The sequence below is a fragment of the Bidens hawaiensis genome, unplaced genomic scaffold, assembly GCF_021521415.1.
Source record: "Bidens hawaiensis isolate Kalapana, Puna unplaced genomic scaffold, B.hawaiensis_p1.1 tig00049642_1, whole genome shotgun sequence".
Lineage (NCBI taxonomy): Eukaryota > Viridiplantae > Streptophyta > Magnoliopsida > Asterales > Asteraceae > Bidens > Bidens hawaiensis.
In genome coordinates, this window is record NW_027498876.1 from 49,460 (window position 1) to 67,349 (window position 17,890).

Genomic DNA, 17,890 nt, shown 5'->3' on the forward strand with positions numbered 1-17,890 from the left:
TCTAAGTCTTCTGTCCTAATCCCAAACAAATTAGACTTGCAGAGGTTAATGCGAAGACCCGAACATAAATAAAAAACTCGAAGAATTCGAGCCGTATTCTCCAAATTCTCACGTGACCATTCTCCCAAGATTAGAGCATCATCCGCGTAGAAAAGATGAGTAATCTCCGTTTCCTGATCCGTAAAATTAATACCCGTAAACTCACTGATCTCTTTAGCTTTAGTCAACATCCACGAAAGTGCCTCCATAACAATTAAGAATAAAAATGGAGAAAGTGGGTCACCTTGACGAAGACCTTTCTCACATTTAAATTCAAAAGTCGGCGACCCATTAACTAACACTGCTGATCGTGCCAACACGAGAATTCCTCTAATCCAAGTACGCCATCTAGGAGGAAAACCCATTTGAGACATAATTGAAATCAAGAAATTCCAATTGACGTTGTCATACGCCTTCTCGAAATCTATCTTTAGGGGAAACGCCTTTATATTTCTTTTTTTTCAACCACTCCATAATTTCATTCACAACAAGAGGACCATCAAGGATGAACCGGTCTTTTAAAAATGCCGATTGCGACTCTGAAATCACCATAATTGCGACTCTGAAATCACCATACCCAAAGCTTTCTTGAGATGATTAGCAAGTATTTTAGAAATAATCTTGCTAATCATCCCAACAAGCGTGATGGGTCTATAATCTTTAAGCCCCAACGGAGCTTTCACCTTAGGAATCAAGGTAATAAAAGACGATCCGAAACCTAGAGTTATAATACCTGTCTCATGGAAAGTCGTCAAAATACGAAAAAAATCTTCCTCCAAAAGATGCCAGAAACGCTTTAAAAATCTGAAATTAAAACCGTCTGGACCTGGCGCCTTGTTCGAACCGCACTCAAAAACCGCTTCTTTGATTTCCTCTTTAGAAAACATGGTGACCAACATGTCTCGATTCGTCTCTATAATATTTTTTATACCAATACATTCCAAATCCGGTCTCTGAGTAAATTTTTCTTTGAAATGCTCTCGAAAAAATCTCATGACTTCTTTCTTTACAAGACTTGGTTTAGACGCCCATTCCCCATTCACCTCAAGACCCGGAATAGTATTCCTAGCTTTTCTCCCATTAACCATACTATGAAAAAAGGCTGTGTTTTCATCCCCAAGAGACGCCCACTTCACCCTTGACTTTTGTTTAATGTCTCGGGATCTATGATGCTCAATCTCTTTAATACTTTTCCTACATTCAGACCAGATCCACACTTCTTCCTCCTCTAAATCCCTATCTTCCATAACAATCTCATAATCTTCTTTTTCAGTTTTAAGCCTGGCTAAATCTTCATCCTCTTTAATTCTACACTTTTTAATCCATCCGCTTAGCCTATTTCTGAGCTCTTGAAGCTTCCTAACCAGAGCCACATCAGGAGGACCCAAAAAATCACATCCTTTCATCACATTTGTAACCAGCTCCTCACATCCTGCCCAATCCAACCACGAATCAAACCATCGAAATGGCTTAGCACCATAATTCGTATCAACCAACGAAAGAACCAAAGGCGAGTGGTCTGACAGATCTCTATGTTAAGCTCTAACACAAGCGTTGGGCCACTTATTGAAAACATTAGAACATACTAGAACTCTATCAATTCTACTTCACCTCTACTTGCCAAAAAGGTGTACTTCATACCTTTCAGATTATATTCTCGAAGGCCCGCCTCATCAATAAAATCATTAAAATCCCTTGCACATACTGGGTCGAAGATAGAATTTTTCCTTTCCTCTGAATATCTAACTGCATTAAAATCTCCTAAAACAGTCCACCAGCCCTGCCCTACCTGAATAACCTGATTAATTTTCAGCCACAGATTTCGTTTATCCCCATTTTGCTGCGTAGCATAAACGTTAATAATATTCAACCGAATATTCCCATCCGTCATAATACCCCAAACAAGCAAAAAATTATCATCTCTAACCACATTATTCTTTGTAAAGACCTTTGGATCCCAAACACAAACAAGAACCTCCTGTAAATTGATACTCATCGTTTCCTGCATAGCACCAAACTCCTCTTTTATTCCTTTTAATCCACCCAGCCTTTCCGTTAACCCCAACCCCTCGAATATTCATTTCTTACCAAGTTGTAATATCAATACGAGCCCCAAGCTCACTTTGGTTTCCGCTTCTATCAAATTAACTGATTTCTTGTGCTGGTCTTATATTGCGGTTAAAACAATCAGCACCACACCTTTGTTTTTCTATAATATTACTCCCCTTATCCAAACGTTCCTCTTCTATATTAAAACCATCAGGACTCCTCTTCTAAGCCCAAGAGGTCATTAAGGCCAAATGGATCTTTTGTTCTAGCCCTTTTTTATTAATTAAACATAATTATTTTATTAAAAATCATAATCATAAAGGATTAAAGATATTGTCTTAAAGTAATCCAACCGTTATAAACGTTAAACCGTACTGCAACTCAAAATCGACTAGCGCAATATTTATAATGTGTTCTTCGGTCAGGTACCTTTCCCGACCAGTGCATGTATGAAAATTATCACAAATGTTTAATCAAAATGGAAGATTGTGACCGGTTGTTACTTATTAAATCGCTATTATTTATAAACTAAATTTTTACCCTGTGCGTTACGCCGGACAGTTGGCAAAACCTCATCGTTAAAACCCGGGCGCTGGTTAAACCTAGCGTTACGATGATGAGTCGACACAAATTCGATCAGTACCGGCTGCGTTCGTTACGATATAGACACCATTGATATAATTTGAGTGTTAAAACCCAAAAAATTAATTCGTCAAATTAGTATATAAAAGCATTAGCATATAAGAAAACAAAATACTTAAGACGATGTTTATTTGGTTAGCAAACCCGGGCGGTGGTGCCGAGCATTGAGGCGGTAACTTGACATGAATTTGGTCAGTTTTGATTCGTTACGGTACTGGAACGAAAAAAAAAATATAAAAACTGAGGTGGACCAACGACCAATTGGGGGTAGGGGGTCGGTCAGTAAACTTGCGCATTGGTAAAACGAAGCGCTGTCGGTCATGGTCTTTAAATAAGGCCGTGAGTCTGCGCAAACTCGGTCGATTTCTTTCAGGTTTGTTATGGTACCGAAACTAAAACAAAAAAAAAATAGTTACGCTTATTATGGTAACTGAACTACAAAAAGAAAAAAAAACAAAATTCACCGACGAATACGGTGCCGTCAAGCCATTTGCGACACCAAAGTACTTAATTGTGTATAGTAATAGTAATAATTTATAGCTTTTTTACTAGATTATTTATAGTGCAATTCTATAACGGGAATTCTAGAGACCCTCAATTTTTGTTATAATACCCATTAATACGCTTCTGTATAGGGCTATACGGGGCGTATTGGGTCCTCATATACCCCCCATATAGTCCCTATATGGGGCGTATAGGAGATCCAATACGTTCGTATAACTCTATACAGGGGACGTATTGATGGGTATATGAATGTCCGTAGTAGACCCTTCTATAATCAAGGTTCATGTGTTGAATTTTTATTTGGTGATGTGTCGGTGGAAGCATCTTATTCAAACGTATAACCTCGTTTACCTACGTGGACACATGCAAAGCTGCCATTCCAAATATCTATGTTTTACCCACACCCTTTGTAGTGAAATTACAAAAAAAACCCCTCAACCCCTTAAAAAAATTTCTTAACATACTTTCATTTTTTTAAAACTAATAAAAAATTAAATTATAATTAAAACGTTTATTGAAACGAGCCGAGCTCAAGCTTTTGAAATAGAGCTTGAAATGGACTGAGCACACGGAATTTGAACTTGACAGGGATATGAGTATTTTATAAAAATACTTTGAAAATTGTGGTAGTCACACAAACCGAACAGGCGAAAACACCAGTTGTATATTTATGGGTTGATACGAACATGTTTCATTTAACCTGTATATTTATAACTTTATATATTACCACTTTAAAAAATGTAAAATTATACCTAAAACAATGCAACTTGTATATTCACAACTTGTATAATACAGTTTAAATTATATAGAATTAAAATTATCATCATTTTATATTTTATATTTTATATTATCTATTATATGTCATCTTTAAGTAAAAAACTTGATGGAAAAATAATTAAATTCTAAAGGATGGTTCTCCTGAAAATATAAGTACTTAAAGTGTCAAATGTTTCTGAAAATAAAACAGTGAAAGAAGACCACTTTGACGTCCTGAAAAGCTAGGAATAAAGGGTGTTAACCGGTTCGATTTTCGGATTATTTGGTTTGGTTTATTTGTTTTAAGATTTTAATCAGTCGTTACTGTAAACAAAACTGAACCGAATTCACTAAAGTTCAAACCAAACCGTATACATAACCCGATATGAATTCGGTTTGGTTTTTGGTTTAAATCGAAAAATCGAATAAGCCTGAATTATTTTGGGTAACCAAGATTGAGCTAAACTTGTAAATAAAAAAACTTAAATAACTACTATTTCTTATTTAGTTTGAACTAAATTCAAATTTTATGAAACCGAAAACTGAAATACAAATTCGGCTAAAAACCGAATGAAAAAAATATTTTTAATTTTATTCGGTGTTGAAGGCTTTTAATTAATCAGTTTCAAATGGAATAATAACGAGCCTAGCCCGAGCTCGACTAGGCTCTAGCTTGACTCGTTTTGACTTACACGGGCTCGGGTTTAGCTCATTTCGAGCTTTTTTTCCAAAGCTCAAGCTTGGCTCGTGCTCCATATATCAAGCTCAAGTCTAGCTCGTTTATTATTTATCATTTAATTTATAAACATTTTAAATTATTTTAATATATTTGAAAAAATCCAAACGTGCCTAACCTCAGCTCGAGCTCATGTGCATTACCTTAAACGAGACTCATTAACGTCTCGTTAATGCTCGACGGGTCTAAACGATCTTCCCACACGAGACTCAAGTTCAGACTCGATAACCTCAGCTCGTTTCAAACTTTTTATCGATTCGACAATGGCTATATTGTAATTACCACTAACATGAAACGCCATAGATAAACCAATCTAAAACATATCTTCCAAACTACCATTCTCTTAACACACACAAACACTCTTCCTCTCCACCATAAACCACCATGCACCACCATGCAACCGCCTCATTCGTGGCGGTTTTCGTCTCTACGCTATCCCTCCTACTCCCCGGACCACCCGTCGAGGCGCATAACATCACCAACATTCTTGCCACCTTTCCAGACTTCTCAACTTTCAACCATTACCTCACCATCACACACCTAGCCAATGAGATCAACAGCCGCAACACGATCACCGTGTGCGTGGTAAACAATGCCGCAATGGCGGATTTGTTAAGCAAACACCTCTCAGTTTATGCTATGAAAAATGTTTTGTCACTTCATGTTTTACTTGACTACTTTGGCGCGAAAAAGCTTCATGAAATCGCTAATGGAAACGCGTTAACGGCCACAATGTTCCAAGCTACCGGCACCCCCTCCGGCGCCTCTGGATTCGTCAACATTACCGATCTAAAAGGAGGTAATGTTGAACTATTAAGTTTTGGCCTAAAACGGCCAAAACTGAACTAAAAACCAAAACTTCACTTTTTTGAATTATTGAAAACCGTTTGGTTTCAGTTTTTGATTTGGGTTTGGTTCAGTTGAAATTTTTGTGCTGAAAAAAAAGTGATAAAAAATAGTGAATTTGGAGTTAAATCATTTTGTAATTAATAAGTATCTCTGATTATCATATATTTGGACTAAGATTTGTGTGTCACATGTTTATTAAGCTTTTATAAATTACTTAAAATAATAATAAAAAATTAAAATCTTTAAAGTTGGTTTGGTTTGGTTTTTTTGTTTTTTATTACATGTAGAATCTAAATTGAACCGTAAGTTTGGTTTTCAAAAACATAAAACTAAACTGTTAATTTTTTTTTTCTCGATTCATTTTTTAACTAGGGATTTTCTATTTAAGATTTTTTTTTCCGATTTCATACACACCTCTAGATTATATACGTTACCAATGTAACCATATTTACATATTGATATAATGATATCTCTAGCATTGTACTAATTACATTGCGTTTAATAGGTAAAGTTGGATTCGGTAGCGTAGATTCTGGCAAAACCGATGCAACTTTCGTAAAAACGTTACATGAAAATGCGTACAACATTTCAGTTATTCATATCAGCACTGTGTTACCATCGTCGGAGGCTGAAGCTCCGACGCCAGAACCTGCTGCTGTGAATATTATTTCTCTTATGTCCGCGCACGGATGTAAGATTTTTGCTGATGCATTGGTTGCTTCTGACGCGGTGAACTCATACACTGGTAATATCGAAGGCGGATTAACAATTTTTTGCCCTAAGGACGATGCGTTCAAACAATTTCAACCGAAATTCAAAAATTTGACCGTCGGCGGGAAGCAATCGTTGCTTGAGTACCATGGTGTGCCGGTTTATCAATCGTTGTCGATGTTGAGATCGAGCAACGGCTTGATGAACACGCTAGCAACCGACGGTGCTAGCAAGTACGATTTAACAGTACAGAACGACGGTCAGGATGTAACGATTATTACAAGTATTGTAACGGCAAGGATCGTGGGGACATTAACCGATAAACAACCGTTAGTTATTTTTACTATTGATAAGGTATTAATGCCGAAAGAGCTTTTTAAAAAAGCTATTTCGCCTGCTCCAGCGCCAGCGCCGGAAGCAGACGCTCCAACGACTTCAGAGTCCCCGAAGTCGTTAAAGAAAAAGCGTAAATCTCCTCCAGCGCCGGCTTCGTTGGAGTCTCCAGCGGATTCACCAAACGATGCATCGGCGGATCAGGTAGCAGATAGTAACAATGCTGTGAAAATCAAGGGTTTCAAAATTGGTTCTATGGTTTTGAGTATTTGGTTTGCATATTTAGTCATGTAAGTGTGGTTTTGATAAGTGAAATAAGTGTGTGCTAAATTAATCTTGAGGTTTGCTTTATTTGAGTGTTGTTCTTGATGATTCATATATTATTTGTATACAAAAGTATTGTATTTTTTATTTTTTTTGTTTATCAAATTGGTTGTGATTGAAAGGGTGTTTTAAATTTAATTGTGTTGTGATTAAAATGATAGTCATGATTTGATTATTTGGTTTTCTGTATTTTTTTTCTTTTTTCTGTTTAATTAGTTTTTTTTAACGACTAAATGAGGTTAGGATGAAAAGTATTATCTTAACTACATTTTTCTCTAGCTTGTTAAATCATGTATTGAAATTGTGATGGATCGACTTGATAAGTAAATTCGTATGTAGGCAACACTATTTGACGCGTTATTGACCTTGGATCGAGTGAAGTAAAAACTGGCTACCTAGAGTATAAAGATAAGTATGTACACATTTCAAATGAAACGATATAATTCGTCACTCTACCATGAATCTTCGTTAGAATTAGGGTATTCAGTATTCTAACGCAACGTTATTACTTATTAGGTGTTATCGGATACGCAAATCCTAGTCACTTATTACATGAAATTATGTATGTATTAACAGAATAAAATTTCAAATTTCAAATGCTATCAAAAAAACAGATTGAAGTTTGTTATTAAAGGTGAATTGTACTGTTTTCAAACTTCAAAATATGGAAAGACAAAGTAAAACATGTTAGGTTCAAAAGTGAATGTAGGGCAAGAGAGTACTATCTTGAGTCTCTACTTTGTTCACATACTTTCATGTGGTATGTACTCCTTCACACCAGATGTACCTTTCTATAAATAGCAAATTAGATCAACTACTTATTAATAACATGAATGATTATGTCTGATTAAAAAAATGATAAGTATTTTTACATGATTATCCATGACCTAATGGTCTAGTAGTAAGGTATTTGTTCCTCTATAAATGTGGTTGTGAGTTTAATCCTTACAAACACAAGGTTTGATGGATATAAGATGGAAAATTTTGTGAAAAAAAAATTGTTACATGATTTAAGTTTTTCTATATAATTTTTACTTTTTTTATAGTGTCATTTTAGATTTTACGTGATAAATCTAGTTTTTACATGATTGTAATGTGGCATATGTCAATTTCCTTCAATTCTATATCGACAACCTCTCATTTCTCTCTCCTCCACATTGAGATCACCAAAAAAATAAAAAAAACCGCAACCCCTTAGAATTATGTACATTTTATTTAAAAATTGAGTTTTTTTATTTAAATTTCTTGGCATTAATGAGACTATACATAAATAGTTGAAAATACTATTTTAATATAGGCTAGAGCTATACAAGCACAATGACACTATTCAAACCCCACAGACTTGTCAAACGGAGTCATATGACATGTTAAAAAATGACTAAACGAGCCATAAAAGGGCAAACCATATAACTCGTATGATGTGTTTGACTGACAAAAAATGACTAAGGTGATTGATTACTAACAAAGTCCTGGTATTCATTTTTCGTTCTATCATACGATCATATGCCAGGCTCTTATGTGTGTGCGCGCGTATTGTTTATTAATTAATTATATGAACAAATATTCTTTTATCATTTTCTTGTGTTTATAAACATGTGTAGTAATAGTTTGTACATCAATCACTTGCATAGTACAACTAATTGATGCATCTCAAAACATATTTTAAACATGTGGCAAAAGCATAAAAAATCCAAAGGACAAAGAACATGTAGGTTTATAATTGAGGAATAAATAGTGAGACATGAAATGCAATAACAACTTATATGTTTGTGTAATTCTATATAACAAACTAGTTGATTTATTATTCACCATAACAAACATTTATTACAAGTTACATTTGATCCTACCAACGACTTAAGGTGTAAATGAGTTGAGGGGTAAAGTTAAAATGCAAAGGGAGACAAAAATGAGAAGTATGAGAAGGATTTATGACCACACAAAAAACCCATTTAAAAAAATTCAAAAAAAATAAAAAATCATAACTCAATATAAAAACGAAAAAAATTAAAAAAAAAAAAACCAAAATGTTTCCCCCGTCATTCCCGTTCCAAACAAAAAAAAATGCGAAAAAAGACAATGCCGAGAAAAAAAGATACAATACCGAAAATAAACAAATAACACAATGATAAATAAAAAAAAAACACAATAGATCACAAAATATAACACAATGTCGAATAAAATATGACACAATGTTGAGTAATATAACAGAATATCAAGAAAAAAAGACAATCAATGACAAAAATAAACACAAAACACAATGATCTTTTTCACTCAGCATTGTGTCCTTTACGATTTTTTTTTTTTTTTTGATAACGAAGAAGACGGTGGAAACATTTGGCATTTTTACATTTTTCGTTTTTGTATTAAAATTTGAGTTATGATCTTTTTTTTATCAATTTTCCATTATTTTTTTTTGAGGGGTTATTATCATGGCTACAAATCCTTCTCATCCGTCTCTTTTTGTCTCCCTTTGTAGAATAACTTGACCCGTGAGTTGATTTGCTCGTGAGTTATTTGGAATCAGATCGGTAAAAACTCGATACTAATGGAGCTTAAACGAGCTAATTACCGGGAGGTGGGCTTCTAATAAAACTCATTTAGACTCTCGAGCCAATTGAACCTAAACTCTATATTACTATTTATTCAGCTACATTTAACCTACAGTTATTTTGGGTTTACCGCGCCTAAGTGTTTTATATGAGATGTCAAACGAGTTACGCTTTGTGAAATGAGAAGTTTTTTGAACCCGGAGCTAGCTGCTGAGCATTGGCTCGTTTAAGCTCTTCAAGCAAACGAACTTGGGCCGATCCGATCTCAAGTCTTTAAGGTTGTGTTACTAGTCAAGCTTGACTTTGGACAACCATATGGCCCTAGCCGAGCTTTTGCTCGGATTTTATGAATTCTAGCGAGTCGAGCATCATAATTATCAAGCTCGTGCTCAGCTAGGTTACACCCCTTGTTTTAATCATCATTTTCATCATCGGACCGGTTTCATAATATACGTATAACCACGTTAAAACAATTTATTAAATCTGAAATAAACAATGTACAAAACTTGAAGTAGTAAAACTCGAGTGATGATCGATTAAAATTTAAAATCCACATTAGCATTAACCGACAATATGCGAAGCGCCAAAGCAAGAATACAAATATTGTCACAACTATAAATAGTGAATAAATGATCTGCATACTTAATATTTTTTTTTTAATTTAGATCTCGCGCATTGAGATAAATGTGACTCGGTTTATCACTGAAAAACGAGGTTACCAGTTGTGGAGAAAACCCGGTGTAATCCTTATTTACCTTTGCTTTGCATAACCTGTAAATGTACTTCATTAGACTTTCTTCTACCTGAGCAGAAGGTTGAGCTCCAAATTCCTCCAGTGGCATCCACTATAAAATAATAATAATAAATATAAATAAAAATAAAAAAAACTCATAATTAGTAGGTGTGTTTTATTTTTCACCTGAAAATTATGCCTGGAGGTTGAAAGACATGCGCCAGGCAGGTTAAAACGGATTTGGGTTGAAACGGGTCAGTTTTATTATGAGCCAAAATGTTCTTGGCTCAAAACACTTTTTTGTCCATGTTTTTAAATGCACGATTAACGCATTGATTCTGATTAATAATAACTAGTTTTTTTACCCGGCGCAATGCGCCGTGGCAGCTGACAAATCACCAGCGTTGAAATCCGGGCGTCGGTAAAACCTGAGCGTTACTACGGTGGGTCGACATGAATTTGGTCGGTATCCGCTACGTTCATTACGGTATACACACCATTGGTAAAATTTGAGCATAAAAACCCAAAAAATTAATTCGTCAAATTAGCGTATAAAAAACAAAATATTTAAAACGATGTTTATTTGGTTGGCAAACCTGGACGGTTCCCAACTGTTGTCGGTCCCGGGCATTGAGGTTGTAACTCAACATGAATTTAGTTGGCTTTGATTACGTGTGTTACGGTACTGGAGCTAAAAACGAATATATATATATATATATATATATATATATATATATATATATATATTATATATATATAAATTGAGGTGGACCAATGGCCAATTTGGGGGGGGGGGGTTGTTGGTCGGTAAACTTGCGTTTTGGTAAACCCTGAGCGTTGTCGATCACGGGCATTGAGACGGCGACTCTGAGTGAATTTGGTCGGTTTCCGTGAGGTTTGTTATGCTACCAGAACTAAAACAAAAAAATGACGTTTGGTCGGTTTCCTTTACGTTTGTTATGATAATCGAACTAAAAACAAAAAAAACAACAAAAAAAATTTACGAACCAATATGGTGCCGCCAAGTGGCCCAATAGGGCACTTGCAGCACCAAAGTTCTTAATTATTTATAGTAGTAATGTGAATCTTTAAATAAGACCATCTAGGAGACTGTATGGCCCATTTGACCCGTTTAAGATAAAACCCAAACTTACTAGTTCATAAGCAAACGGGTCAAAATCGGATTTCAAGATTGACCCAAGTTCATTTTGCTTAGAGCACGTTTTGACCCAAACTAATTTTGCTTAGAACCGGTTTTGACCGCCCGGCCCGTTTTCCAGGCCTAGTAAATGGGTCAAACTCTGATTTCTAGTTACTAAGTAAATGGGTCAAAATTTAAGTTTGTTGTTTAACATGTAAAATTAACACAAGCGAAATGAGTTACCTGGGCTGCCTCGATTTCTAGTTCTTGAATCTGGATATCAAACGATAGTGCACGCATCATGCACACGAAGAATAAATCTGATTTCCCAAAAAACACCTTGTGCCATTGCCTGTCACAAGTTAATAAATCCATCCGTTAACGGTCAGATCATGATCAATCCATTGACAGGTTATAAAAAAAATATACCTGAATGCTAGTACTTCAACAAACTCCGTATCTATCTGAAACATGTTACATCATACGCATTACGTAAATTACTAAATAGGGAAATTGGATGTTATTAATCCCAACTTTAACCTATTAGCCGGGATTAATCCCAGCTCAGGAAATGTTTACAGACAGTCCCAACTTTGAAAGTATTTTCCTCCAACGATCCCGTACTAACCGAAAGCTAACCATGTTAGTTTTTGTTTTTTGATGACATAGTTTTTTTTATGGCGTGGACTGTATGCAGTCCACGTCATCAAAAAACAAAAACTAACATGGTTAGCTTTCGGTTAGTGTGAGATTGTTGGAGGAAAATGCGTTCAAAGTTGGGACTGTCTATAAACATTTCCTGAGCTGGGATTAATCCCGGCCAATAGGTCAAAGTTGAGATTATTAAAATCCAATAACCCTATTAAATATCGCATATTTTGACATATATCGTAATTCATAAGACATGAAACTAGACCAGAGGATTAAAACTTACTCCTGTCTCTTCTTGGACTTCTCTAATTACCCCTTCAGAAATCTCCTCCCCCTGTAGAAATCAATTTCTACGTTTATTCGGAAAAAGTATGTAACAGATTTTGTTAGCATAATAATTAACAAAAACAAATACCTCTTCAACAATTCCAGTAGGAATCTTCCATATACCACTTCCCCGCAATCTCCCGTTCTTTTCTTGAACAACAAGAATCTACAAACAAAAGGTGGCAAAATGTTTGTGCATCAGTACCTGTGCAGTTAATCTCGGTGGTATCTCGTTTATCGGTCCTCATGTGAAATATCGATCAAAATATCAGTCAGAATATGGGTACTATAATATCATCGGTACTACAATATCGGCAATATTTGACCGATATTCCCAATATCGGTGTTTTAAGTCTTAATTTTCAACTTTAAGTGTTTAATGTTAGTGTTTTGAGTCTTAATCGATTCCTACTTGCTACAACTGTTAGTGTTTTGCAAGTTGCAAAAGGATAATTTGTTAATAGTAGGAGAGTATGCTGAATTGTTAGTGTTAAAGTGCTATATATATAAATTCTGCATGATATTAAAATTACGATATTCCACCGTGATAACCGGTATCTCAAATATCGGTTGTCGACTGATATCTGATATTTTTCCGCATTAACTGCTTAGATCAGTACACATGTAGCGCTGAATACCATGATGGTTAGTAAATAACTTAATATACCTCTCGTTTATCGTTCAAGACAACAGCACCAACGCCTACTCTATGAGTAGCATTTGCAGGGATTGTATTTGTTGTTTCGGGAATCCAGTTAACAAGCATGAGGTAATCGGGTTCGGCATGATGATAACAAAACCCTTCCTGTTGATAAAAGAAATCACTGTAAAAAGTTATCAGCTTCAAGAAACCGTTAGATAAAACCTCCTAAATCATTTTATTTAAAACAAATATATTATTACTAGAGCTGTCAACAGCACCAACGCCTACTCTATGAGTAGCATTTGCAGGGATTGTATTTGTTGTTTCGGGAATCCAGTTAACAAGCATGAGGTAATCGGGTTCGGCATGATGATAACAAAACCCTTCCTGTTGATAAAAGAAATCACTGTAAAAAGTTATCAGCTTCAAGAAACCGTTAGATAAAACCTCCTAAATCATTTTATTTAAAACAAATATATTATTACTAGAGCTGTAAACAAACCGAACATTCGGCGAACTGTTCAGTGGGAAGTTCGTTTACTAAATGAACGAACACGAATAGAGGCCATGCTCGTTCAGTTGTGTTTGTGAACGTTCGATTATGTGTTCTTTTACGTCCGTTTATGTTCGTTAATGTTTGTTTGCTTATGTTTGTTTATTAAAAGTTCTTAATTTTTTTAATGATTTTTCTAATGTTATCATATATAGATTTAAGCAAAATTATTAATTATAAAACAAAAATATATACGAGTATTATATGATTAATTTATATGTAAAATGAACATATGAATATGAATGTTAAAAAATACACCCGACGAAACTGTTGACACTAACCATTCTCGGTTAGCCAAATCAAATAAAACATTGTTTGCGTTCATTTCTGTTCGTTTATTTGTGTTTGTGAACCATTCACGAACAAGTTCATTTCCTTGATGAACGAACACGACGAGAAAAAATCCGTTCAGTTAGGTGTTCGTGAACCGTTCGTTTATCTGATAAAAGCTTAACGAACGAACATGAGCAAGGCCTTGTTCACTTCAGTCCGGTTCGTTTACATCCCTAATTATCATTGTAATAATATAGCTTTTTAAATATATACATAAGCATTTTTAAAACTCAAAACGAAAGGAAAAAAAAATGTTTGTGGGCTGTTACCTTCACTGCGGTTTCGACAAGATTTACAAGATGAATAGGCAGTTTAATCCAAACACCCTTCTTGCCCTATAAAACAAATTCTAAAATTAGAATGAATTAATGGAAGTCTATAACATACCACTCAGTAAGCATAATAATAATAATAATAATAATAATAATAATAATAATAATAATAATAATAATAATAATAATAATAATAATAATAATAATAAGTAAAAACTATGCAATCATCTACAAATTTATAGATTTTTGGCAAAGCAAAGTGGCTATAAAAACACCCTTCTTGCCCTATAAAAAAAATTCTAAAATTAGAATGAATTAATGAAAGTCTATAACATACCACTCAGTAAGCATAAAGATAATAATAATAATAAGTAAAAACTATGCAATCATCTACAAATTTATAGATTTTTGGCAAAGCAAAGTGGCTATAAAAACACCCTTCTTGCCCTATAAAAAAAATTCTAAAATTAGAATGAATTAATGGAAGTCTATAACATACCACTCAGTAAGCATAAAGATAATAATAATAACAACAACAAAATAAGTAAAAACTATGCAATCATCTACAAATTTATAGATTTTTGGCAAAGCAAAGTGGCTATAAAAACACCCTTCTTGCCCTATAAAAAAAATTCTAAAATTAGAATGAATTAATGTAAGTCTATAACATACCACTCAGTAAGCATAAAGATAATAATAATGATAATGATAATAATAATAATAATAATAATAATAAAATAATTAAAAACTATGCAACCATCTACAAATTTATAGATTTTTGGCAAAGCAAAGTGGCTATAAAAACAGCTACTGGAGCTTAATGAAAATAAATAAATAAAATAAGGGACATAATACAACCTGCAGTGTCCACTGTGACATTGAAGTTTTAAGCCTAATGAGAAAATTTGTAGGGTCCATATGTTCATTTAGCTCTACCACTACACCACCATGATCATCATTGATTGCAGGAAGTAGTTGAATATTTTCAACTCCATCTTCAATTGTCAATTGGTCCATCAAACCGCAGTCGATATAAAATTGTCGGTTTAATCCAGGTGCTAGTGAACAACAAGGTAATTATAATTATAAGTTTAGCATACACAAAGATAAGCTAGGATTTTAGTGACTTGAGACACCAACTGACTAACACAAATACTTATTCGAAAGTCTGCTTCTTGTATTTGATGTCTAACTACCAAAATTCACAACGAAAGCTGATCTGCGAATATGAATATACCGCGATGCATAGTTATTAAATGCGCTAAGCGCACTCAAGGCGCATAGGCCTCCCTTGGCCCTAAGCGCAAAGAGCGAGGGCCTGAGGAAAAAAACGAACTTAAATAAAAAAAAATTCAAAATACGTTATGTGTATGATAAACAATATTATTCTTCAAATAAATCAAATAAAATAAGAAGCTATTATATAACATTTAATATCATCTAATTAGTACCAAGCATTCTAAAATAGTCAAGATTCAAATGTAATTCCAAAACTTAAATAACAAAATATTGAATGTAATTCCTTTTGACTTCTTCTAGATCTAAGTTTGTTATATAATAGCTTCTTATTATTTGCTCGGCTTTTATCTTCTCATGTTCCTAACCTAAACAATACCAAAATGCTCGCCTAGGAACTAGAAGTGCATTTATTGAGCATCGCCTGAAAAATGGGCCTAGGGACCAGAAGCGAGGGCTTTTAATAACTATGTCGCAATGGCTTATGAAGCACTAAGTCTCTGAAACATCAAATTTGAAACTAAAGTGACTATGATGGACTAAGTACAACTTATGGCCTTCATTTTAAAGATCGGGTTGAAACCGGTTTCTTGACTAGTTTGCGATCGGTTTCGGTTCGGATTACATTGGCTTTTGTCCGGTTTAGGCCGGTTTCGGTAGAGAGAATTACAAACCGGTTATGAACCTACGGTTTTAACCGGTTTCTACATAATCGGTTTCAAACCAATTCGGTTTTCAGGTTGGGTCGGTTAACCGGTTTTTTTGCCCACCGTCTATATGTTAGTTTCTATTAATTGATTGATTAAAACTGGATATGATTAAAACTGGATTAATCATATCAAGAAGATATTTACTTGTCATGCTCAATACTAGAGGTGTGCAAAGTCGGTTCCGTTATTGGGGCTTAACCATAACCTAGTTTCGGTTATGGAAAATTGCTTAACCATAACTGAATGGTCGTTAACCGTCGGTTTCAATTAAGTACTTAAGTTCGGTTAATTGTCCAATGTATTGTCTGTATTACTCTTTTCCTTTGCTCTAGTTGAAATGGTTCGGTTATGGTATTACAAGTTCAGTATTGAAGTTTTGTAGCTGAAATACGCCGGTTCCAAGCTCGGTTATAAAGATAAAAATAGAAGTATAAAATTTGATTAAAAATAAAAAAAACATATATACACACATATACAAGATTCGGCTCGGTTTGGGTTAAAGTCGGTTAATAATTACACATTAACCATAGCCATAGCCATAACCGAAAGGTCAGTTAATTAGATTCACTTAACCATAACCGACCATTTTTTACTGACACCTATCAATAGGATATGTCTGGTGACTAGTGTTCAATCATCAGATTGAAGCAGATGTAAATTATTATTATTATTATTATTAAAGGCGAGAAGTAAGTACCTGTAATAAGACGATAAAAACAAGGAGAGAAGATAATAAGCCTAGATGAAGCTGTGATGATGGATCCTATACATGAAATTAAACTCACTTATTATTTTTATTATTTTATTATTATTTTTGTAAAAACCCCGGTTTAAAACTTGCTTATTATTGGTTTTTCAAAAAGTAAATAATGGAACATTAAACTGTCGGACCAGACGAAACCAGCATGCTGCACTGTCGATCTGATTGTTTAACGTTCCATCGGCTCATAAGTCAGTTACGTCGGACCGACAAAAGAAGCTGGCACGTGACGAGATTCTATAGGTCAACGAGTATCGTCGGTGGTTGATGAAGAACCGTAGTATGCGGCAACGGTTTTTTATGGCTATTTTGGGGATTTTGTGAAAGTAGTGACTAATATGGAAATTGAGTTGTCAATTGGAGAGAGAGAGCGTAATCTGCATATGGTGTTCATTGACCTAGAAAAAGGCGTACGACAGTGTTCCACGCCAACTTCTCTGGGATAGCCTTGAGGGTAGAGGGGTTCCGGGGAAATACATATAGATAATTAAGGATATGTATTCCAACTCTAAAGCAAGCGTTTGTGCGCTTGTGGGGGATACCGACTTCTTCCCCGTGGAGGTAGGCCTTCATCAGGGATCAGCGTTGAGCCCGTTTCTTTTTGCGGTAGTCCTAAACAAGTTGTCAAAGTCAATCCAGGAGCCTGTTCCATGGTGCATGCTCTTTGCAGACGATATTGTGTGGATTGCCGAGAGTAAACAAGATCTCAACATGAGGCTAGAGGAGTGGCGAGCTGCTTTAGAGAGTAAAGGTTTAAAGATTAGTCGGTCAAAGACAGAGTATCTTTACTATGACTTTGGTGGAGTAAACGAGGATGACGACGCTCAAAACACCATTGAAGGCCAAGAAGTTCCGCAGTCAACCAAGTTCAAATACTTAGGATCGTTTGTACAAAGTTATGGGGCATAGATAGTGACGTAGCTCACCATGTCCAATTAGGATGGTGTAGATGGAGAGCGGCCACAAGGGTATTGTGTGACAGGAGGTTCCCAACTAAATTAAAGGAAAAGTTTTATAGGGTTGCGGTTAGACCTGCGAT

General features: G+C 34.9%; 2 protein-coding genes across 2 annotated transcripts; one reads left to right on the forward strand and one right to left on the reverse strand.

The window, feature by feature from the left end:
• The first annotated feature begins 5,110 nt into the window (after positions 1 to 5,110).
• Positions 5,111 to 6,983, forward strand: LOC143598101 (fasciclin-like arabinogalactan protein 2). The gene is made up of 2 exons (XM_077076411.1): positions 5,111 to 5,525; positions 6,081 to 6,983. Exons 1-2 carry the CDS (start codon positions 5,111 to 5,113, stop codon positions 6,911 to 6,913), a joined length of 1,248 nt encoding a protein of 415 aa, XP_076932526.1. The 3' UTR covers positions 6,914 to 6,983.
• A 3,165-nt stretch (positions 6,984 to 10,148) lies between these two features.
• LOC143598102 (nudix hydrolase 2-like) lies at positions 10,149 to 15,216 on the reverse strand. Its single transcript, XM_077076412.1, has 8 exons — positions 15,004 to 15,216; positions 14,143 to 14,208; positions 13,012 to 13,149; positions 12,433 to 12,510; positions 12,301 to 12,351; positions 11,796 to 11,830; positions 11,610 to 11,718; positions 10,149 to 10,337 (listed from the first exon to the last, which is right to left on the reverse strand). Exons 1-8 carry the CDS (start codon positions 15,160 to 15,162, stop codon positions 10,149 to 10,151), a joined length of 825 nt encoding a protein of 274 aa, XP_076932527.1. The 5' UTR covers positions 15,163 to 15,216.
• Positions 15,217 to 17,890: the final 2,674 nt, after the last annotated feature.